Source organism: Gymnoscopelus microlampas (assembly GCF_963454915.1).
Source record: "Gymnoscopelus microlampas genome assembly, chromosome: 22".
In the NCBI taxonomy this organism is placed as follows: Eukaryota; Metazoa; Chordata; class Actinopteri; order Myctophiformes; family Myctophidae; genus Gymnoscopelus; species Gymnoscopelus microlampas.
Genome location: NC_139959.1, coordinates 15,394,249 through 15,403,392, shown reverse-complemented (window position 1 = coordinate 15,403,392; position 9,144 = coordinate 15,394,249). Strand labels below are relative to the sequence as shown.

At 43.2% G+C, this 9,144-nt stretch overlaps 1 protein-coding gene across 1 annotated transcript; it reads left to right on the top strand.

Annotated features, from left to right (window-relative positions):
- Positions 1-643: 643 nt before the first annotated feature.
- LOC311038529 (kinesin-like protein KIF2A) lies at positions 644-8,771 on the top strand (the record flags this gene model as incomplete). The annotated part of the gene is made up of 3 exons (XM_084048103.1): positions 644-2,274; positions 5,208-5,316; positions 8,622-8,771. 3 exons carry the CDS (start codon positions 644-646, stop codon positions 8,769-8,771), a joined length of 1,890 nt encoding a protein of 629 aa, XP_083904229.1.
- Between the last annotated feature and the right edge of the window lie 373 nt (positions 8,772-9,144).

Below are 9,144 nucleotides of genomic sequence, written 5' to 3'. Positions count from 1 at the left end.
TTTTTCTTTCTTCTTTCTTTCTTTCTTAATTTCTTTCTTTCTTTCTTTCTTTCTTTTTTTGACAACTGTTGTTAATTATACCTCCATTATGTATAGGGATATGTTCTACAAGTGTGAAAAACATATTTTACATTTCAGGTGGTCTTTAAATGACAAAAAGACAGTCCGTCGTTGTAACCGTTTTTTGGCGGAGCCGTCACCCATTTACATCTTGGGTTTGAAAACGGCACTTCCGCATTCCTGGAGTGCGGAAGTGGCCCGGGACGGCACCGTTTGACGTTTGGTCACATTTGTCCCAAGAAGTCACGATATGCATTTTGGGGAGTGAGAGTGTGTTGTTTACGTAGATGGCTAGGATGGCTTATTTGAACTTAATGCACACAACGGTTTGTGTACCTACTCACACACGCACGCACGCACACAGACAGGCGGCCCACTCCTTCGATGCCACACATGAAAGAAAACAAGTGTGTTTGAACTCCGCTACTATAGCAACTGTGACGTCATCACAGTACTATAAAAATATGTGTAAGCCCATGCAGACTTTAGTTTGAGAGTTGTAAATAGCCACCTACCTGTCCAACACTGCAGCAGAAGGACATACGTTTATGTTTAAGTATTGTAGGTATTTAAGTAATGTAGAATGGCATGTGGTTTTGGGCAGAATGTCGGTACTGATGTGGAAATAAAGCACAGTGATGGGCGAATCCCCCAGGACACAAAGTGCGTCACAGAGGAGTTGAATGAGATTGAGAATGGAGAAGAGATTGACTCTGAGGATCTAAATCCAGGTGTGGCCCCAGACGAGGAGATTGTCCCCAGCCCAGAGACCCTACCGCTTCCCATTCCTAAAATCAGTAGAATTGTAAAGAAATATCGTACGACAGCGCCATCAAAGAGTGAAAGACTAAAATCACAGGAGGCACACACCATCAATCATAACTTTGAGATCTTGTACATGATCAGGGATTTCCAAGCCAGTCTAGACTACAAACCTCTGTCTACAGCAGACATAATTGAAGAACACAAAATATGTGTTTGTGTGAGGAAGCGTCCACTGAACAAAAAGGAACTGACTATGAAGGAGCTGGATGTGATCACCATTCCCAGTAAAGATACGGTGATGGTTCACAAACCCAAACAGAAGGTGGACCTCACCCGCTACCTGGAGAACCAGCAGTTCCGCCTCGATTACGCCTTCAATGACTCCGCAACCAATGAGATGGTGTACAGGTTCACAGCCAAGCCTCTGGTGGACACCATCTTTGAGAAGGGCAAGGCTACCTGCATCGCATACGGACAAACAGGAAGTGGGAAAACGCATACTATGGGTGGAGATTATTCTGGAAGGCACCAGGATTGTTCCAAAGGAATCTATGCATTAACTGCGCGGGATGTATTTCTCATGTTGACGAAACCCAGATATAAGAAGTTAGAACTACAGGTGTACGCAACCTTTTTTGAAATCTACAATGGGTATGTGTTAGACCTGCTGAATGGTAAAGCTAAGCTGAAGGTGTTGGAGGATGGTAAACAGCACGTTCTGGTGTCAGGACTAGAGGAGAAAGCAGTTAGATGTACGGAGGATGTTCTCAAACTCATCGAAACGGGAAACAAATATAGAACATCGGGTCAGACATCGGCCAACGCCCGCTCTTCCAGGAGCCATGCTGTATTCCAGATCATTCTACGGAAGAAGGGGGAGGTGCACGGGAAGTTCTCGCTCATCGACCTGGCTGGGAATGAGAGAGGAGCTGACACGTCCGGCTCTGACCCCCAGACTCGCCAAGAGGGATCCGAAATTAACAAAAGTCTGCTGGCACTAAAGGAGTGCATCAGGGCTCTGGGACGCAACCAGCAACACACTCCCTTCAGGGCCAGCAAGCTCACTCAGGTCCTCAGAGACTCCTTCATTGGGAAGAACTCCCGTACATGCATGATTGCAACAATATCTCCTGGTATGGCATCTTGTGAAAATACCCTCAACACACTACACTACGCTAACAGGGTGAAGGAGCTGAAAGTTGACTCCATGAGACCCGACCGCCATCAGCCCCAGCCCAAGGCTCAGCAGTCACTGTCCGTTGCAGCCATGGATCATCTAAAACTGAGGCAACTAGAGAATTACAATAACATTCTGAGAGAGGAGAATGCCAAACTCACTAACAAGGAGCTCAGTACCTCCCAAACCATCCAGGAAATGCAGCAGACAATAATCAAGGAGAGGCAGGAGTTTGAGAGAAAAGAACAGGCCTGGAAAAAGGAAAAGGACCTGTGGGAACAGAGAGGGGAGGGAGGGGGAGACCTTTGTTAATCCCACGGGGGAAATTCAGTTTCAGCTTCATGCAGCTGATGGCTGCTCAGATGATCTTGATGAGCGCTCGGGGGGGAGCTGTTAGGGGTTAAGTGTCTTCGAAATGTAGACGTAAGCAGACCGGGAAGTGAACCGGTGACCTCCAGACAGCCACTCCACCCACTAAGCTACGGCCGCTTGTTTGGAAAGACGAGAAAGGTGCACTCAAAACTCCACCAGGAGGCACGTTGTACGTTTGTATGAAAAGACATGGGGGGCAATGGGGTAAAAGCTAGGAGAATTTGTGTTGGCACAGGGACAGCCTGTGAACACAAATCAGCCCAGGAATTTGAATGACAGTGACTCCAAATCTGTTCAAATCAACATAAAAATAATTTTAAAAAAAATTAGCCAAAATGTGTCCACCAGCTGATCACCCATTCTACGAAAGTAAACCAACCCAAAGGGAGCAGCAGGATAGGACAAGCCCTATATGTGTGTTGTGTTGCACACAACTGTCATACAGTTGACACAACCGTCATACAGTAGTGTGCAGACTTGTGAAATAAAATCATATTTTGATGGCACTTGCAGTTTTGGACTGTATGGCTGACAGCTGAGGACAAAAGATCACAAAGAATGTCTGAGTGACAGTAACAATTGAATTTTTTATCAACTTCATGTTAAAATGTCTTCTCCAGCTGACCATAATATGGTCACATTATCACATGGACAAGTATGGTAAAATAATCATCCAAATGTAACCAGGGTCAATCAATCTACTTGACTATACAAAGTTGATAACACCCCCTTGCTGATAGTAGTGGTAGCCAACAGTCTATTCTATGCGTTGTGTTTTGATGACAGTTGTGGACTTTAGGCTGACATTTAACGAGTCGACTCCAGCGAAGAGACACTGACAGCATCTCCGATGTCGATTCAATGATGATAAAATGAAAAGAGGAAAGGGACCTCTAAGCAATAAACATTGCTTACCAGTACTTTGGGATCCCGGGAATACAAATCCGGTCTCAGTAAAACTATTCAGGATAAAAGACAGTCATAAAGGAAGGTAACTTCATACTAACTGGAACAGATTGATCAGTACACACAGATGATCACTCTGGATATCAATATAGTTACTCTTTCAGATAGGCTATACATTAATATCTACAGGGTTTCTTTAACAGACACACTCACCTGGGGAATACAAGCCCGGTATATCTTGTTCCCCCCAGTGATCAACTTTATAACTGCATCGTTACCTTGGATACTTTGTAGTATTAACAATGAAATACATAACAAAATAAGTAAACAAGTAATACAAATACATACTTCATTTGAGAGTTGTATATCAAATAAAAGTAAAATTACCAACAACATTTAATTCTATATTACAAAATCTTGCTATTAGACATAGTAACCATTTAAAGCTCAAATTATTCAATTGAAAATAATATTTATTAAAATTCCCAAATTGCATAAAAGAAAACAAATTCATAAAACTGTTTGTTTGAAACCTCAAGGAAATTCAGAATGAGTAAAAAGGTGTCACTCATTCAGATGTATTAATTGTCAAGATACTCTTTTAGTACAGTAGGTGGTACTCAATTAGTAGGAGTAGGAGAAACTGGCCAGGCAACAACTCAACACTGAGATAATGTGCCCGTATACACATTTCTACATCCTCAAATATGAGGATAGTGATAACACTGTTCAAACACTTAGATTTGGATTCAAAATCATTGTAAAACTTTTTTTTTTCTTCTTTTTTTTGGATTAAGTGTTTGGATTAAATTACTTTGTCCCAGAGTTCGTTTGTGTGGAAAGGACTCGATGCCCATGTTGAAGCCACACATACAGTAAATCAATCAAGTACCTTTACCATGCAACCAGTTCTGGAGAGGAAACCATTTGGTTCAACAATGGTGGTTCTTCAGTGGTTCTTTAAGGTGGTTGGGGTGTTGTATAGCACTGCTGCCATACAAAGAACATATTAAGACCATATGTGGTTCTTTAGAGGTTCTCTACATGTTCTTTGGCTTAGTTTAGGCACCTCTAATGGTTCTACAGTATATATCACCATTTGACAAAGGTGCTGTATACAGTAGCTTTAAGATAGGTGCTACAGTATGTAGCATCCAAAAGAGCTTCCCCTATGATTATGAGCCAATAAGCCTGTTCCTTGGCCTGTTAGCACCGTAAACAACAAATATGACGCAGCCCAGTCCAACATGTAAATGTTGGACTGGGCTGATATCCCAGTCAAAAAGCCAGGTGGCATCATGGGTTCATGACATTCTTACAGGATGAGAGGTATTTGAAGACATTCTATCAGCAATAAAGTGTATAGACTAAATTTAAATAAATGAATCACAGTTTCTCTTCCTTTCTCTCTTCCTACCTCTCTCCTCACCGCTGGTCTCCGTGCAAAGAAATGTAATGTATTGATGATTTGGTCCACATCATTAAAGTAATACTCGGTAACTTTTTCAAAAAAACTAAAGTCAAATCTTTTGTGAGTGGCAAATGTTTCACAACACCCATTCCATGAATTTCACCCCCGAAAGCCTTTTATAAACATAATTGAAAGTGGACAGGGGCATCTTTCCCGCGAAAATGACGTCATCCGGACGGAAAACAGAAACGGAAATGCACCGGGACGCCCCCAGGAGGGTGCCTCGCACTCGGACATGGTCCCTAGCTATCCTATGGCACCAGTGGCCACTTACCCGACGCGAAATTTCACGCAGGGGAGAGGCCGGGAGCCCTCGGCTCCCTGGGCCCTCAACACTTAGAAAAAAATCCAACTTTTTCCGAAACCTCCAGGATTCTTGGCCCTGCGCGTCACAGGGACGCCCCCAGGAAGGTGCCTCGCACCCGGGCATGGTCCCTAGCTATCCTATGGCACCAGTCGGCCTTTCCCCCTGGTTGGACATTTCCACCAGTGCCAGGTTCACACTTACCCGCTCTACAGCCCGGATTTCGGCTGTCGGAGCAGCGGGCTGTCGGAGCAGCGCCACGTAACCGTAACTGGGAGCCAATGGAGGGAGCGGAGAAGGGGGGTGACATGTGAAGATTTTGGCTGGATTCTGGATCATTTGGAGAGGCTTACATGCACATGCCGGGAGGCCGGTAAGGAGAGAGTTACAATAGTCAAGTTTTGATATGACTGATGCCTGGACTGATGCCTGGATTCACCAATGCAACACTGAGTGTATCCAATTGGACATTTCTTAACCAGCAGCCATCTTGAAAATAGCATGTTGGTTTGAAACAGAGACGTGGAATTTGTGACACACTGAAGAGATGATTCCGCCTTTGACCCAACTCTGTAACTGGAATGTCTCTTTGAAGATTATGTGGACATTTTAAGAACTTCTGAGGCCGACAACCCCAACATGTTGACTAAAAAAAGAACCTCAACTTCAAACTTAATGGCTCACACCCTCCCCCCCCCCCCCACCCAGAGAGATAGCCATGGCAAAAGTCAACTAGACATGACCTTAACAACCCACCACACCAGGTTTTATCTTCTAGGAATAATTATACACATAGCATGCGTGCGCGTGTACACACACACACACACACACATACGGGCGTGCATGCGCCTGCATGCACATTGCCCTCATCGACGACAACCAATCATCCTTAATGTGTCTCCAATGTAGACAGTGAAAATGCCGCTTGTAAATATATTTCCTGCGGCTACAGTAACAGAACTAACATTGTGCCATTTTTATTTCAGCTTTGTCGTTAAAAGGTCATTAACAGCAAAAACACTTTCATGTGGTGTAACAGTAATGGTGTCATTGTGCATGTGATGTGATTTTGATTGACTCGCTCACTGACATGAATCAAGGTTTTCTTTGCTGCCCAGATTATTTATTTATGACTTTGCTCTATTTGTTTTAAGCTTTTGTATTCATGGTCATTAATATCTTCGCTTGCTAATTGAGATTGTGATGATAAAGCAACGCAATTCATTCTCTAAAGCTTGCCAAGACCAACCCCAACCAGAGAGAGAGAGTGCGTGTATTGTACCCATGCACGTGCATGAATTAAACCATATATGACTATGTTGTTATTGGCTGCAGCTCATCAATCTGTGTTTGTCTTTGGAGAGAATTGCCTCTCGTGAGGAACCAAATCAGCAATAAATAAATAAATTCCACTTACCATTAAAGTGCCAATCTTATATTCATATAGCCTACTGTATGTTATTACTCCAAATAAAAAAAGTTCAGTGTATAGTTGACTGAACAAGATGTCTATTTGTTGTGATCAAGGTGTATACATTTGAAACAATGCTACAGTAGACACTTTAGGGATTCATTGCATGTTAAACTGAACTTTTACAAGTGTAATAGAAGCATTACTGTACAAAACATTCACATTTGTTGTATATTTTCGATCACAAGAGCGGGCATTTAATACCGGTTTCCTGAAGAAAGCTTAAAGTTGAAAGAAGTCCAGAGTCCAAGGATTTAGGTCAGAGCATCTTTTTATTTCAGCCTGACCGGGACGTCTGCCATGTGGGTTCCGATCAGCAGCGCGCCCAGTCACATACAAAGCACATTATTTATACAAAGCTCACCTTCTACAACAAGGAGGGGCTAGGTGGTTTAAGCCCAGCCCCCCAACACACATACATGTATTCTAACACAGTTGTCGGGCCGGGTCCCCGCCTACATCTTGGTATCCCACATTTAGCAGTTATACAGTGTAACAATCTTGTCTTATTTCTATTTATCAAACTTTACGTTTACACAAAGGCTGGTTTAGTATTTCTTGTCCAACATTTCTCAAGCTTTAGAATGAATCCACACACTTTATGGTTGCAAACAACAGTTAGGAATACAATGTGTCAATACAAGCAACATTTACTCCAGACTGAATCTTTTCCTTAATGACATTTCTCTTGGTTTACAGCACAGGTCAGAGTTATCCACTTTATTCCTCTCATATGTTTTCACACTGTGCTACTTAATACAAAATAAGCTTTTACTAAGAAATCAGAATAATACAGTGTAAATTCAATCTGCAGTCTGCATGACCTTACCTAACTTCATCTCTGCCCCCTATCTTAGAGACCGAGTAACAGATGTTTCACTTTGACCACCACCCTTGCATAAAAACAATGGTACTGAAATCAACCTCCTGATTAACAAAAGAACTTGGCTCTGTGATTTGTTTTGAGTTCACACCTAAAGCTGGGTTCTGCTGTTGCAGAACAAAGACCAGGATCCTCAGGGTGTGACTGATTTAATCAGACTTCAAATCTCTTCCTGCCCAGACCCCAACTCACCTGGGCTTCGAAACTTAAACAATGGCCAAGAACTTTTGGAGTGCTTGCGAATGTAAATTGATGATCACATCCCCCCAGATGGCACAAACAACTGTAGAACTCAAAAATCACCCAGTATAATATTAGACCTTCCAGTGTTTACCCATTTAAATGGAATATTGTGGTTATATCATGTTGCCATGTTTGAAACGATACCACATTCCCCTCTTGGGAGACTTCACAACGTCTCCCACAAAAGAACTTTCAAACCTGTGAAATAATACAACTCCGGGTTAAAGTCTCCTCCAGCCATCTGTCCAACCTAAGAAGAATCAACACTTAACAACCTGCTTATGTATGCCACTGAACCTGCAAAACAATCGTCATTTGGTTACTGATCAAAACACATCGTATAGCATCCTATAACAAAAAGTGTCCTTCAGTGTCCACGCGCGCAGAAATGATTTTCTGTTTTTCTTTTTTCGCCTGAGCTAACAAAGCGCAGTTGCGGGATTCTTGCACCTGGAAAATCCTCAGTTCATTGAATCAGAAACTGTTCACAGCTTGGGATAGGGGGAAGAAAGGGGTTTTGTGGAAATGAAGGGTGAGGGTATAGTGTCATTTTCCAATGACACCTGATGGGGCATGAGTAAGAGGAAAGTGTGGTATGGAATTGATATGGGGAGGTGGCGTAGTAGTTGGCAACTTGTGCGGCCTCTCTATAGTGGCGTCGATGAAAAGGCATATCAACCATGCGCGGGCTTCCAGGGATTAACTCTCTGTGAGAGAGCATACGACTTTCACCTGGACACAGCAACTTGGTTGAATCTCCAAGGCCTGCAGATCTGGACTCTGGGACCATCTAGCCGTCCGCTTGACGTCTCCTTCTGCCGTCCTGCCGTGTTGCTTTTGACGAGTAGTTAACAGCCCTCTGGTCGAAGATTCACGCCATCTCCTGGTCTGTAGAGTTGCACCTCCTGGTGTCCTGCTGTGCTCCTGCTGTGCTGTAGCGACTCTGAAGACCCTTCTTCTGATGAGTAGACAGATGGGAAGTTGTCCCACGTCTGGCCCTTCTCTCTGATGAGTGACGAGCTGAGGAAGATTCACACCACCCCTGGTTTGCTGCATCTCCTGGTTCTCAGCCTGGGACGATTGATAGACCTCCTGCTGTCCTCCGCTAATGCTGAGTAGACGCTCCTTTCTCCTGCTGGCGCCCGTCACTTTTTCACCAACTCCTCCTCACTGGCCTGGACCCCTCTGGACAACAACCTCTCCAACTTTCTCCAACTGTCTCCAACAGATCCTGGCAGGAAAATACTTGACAAAAACTTTTCCCTACTCTTTTCCTAATAAACCAGCCATTCATCCATGACACTACTGCTTCCAGACAAATGACACATTTTAACTACTGTATGTCTCAGTCAATTCATTCCTACATAAATTATACTCGCTAAGTTTTCCATTTCAATCCTCTTGATACTTTTTCAATTTTTTCCTCCTTGTTATATTTTTCAAACTAATGATTCTAATAAACCACTTAACACTTAAGTCCTATTTACTGTCT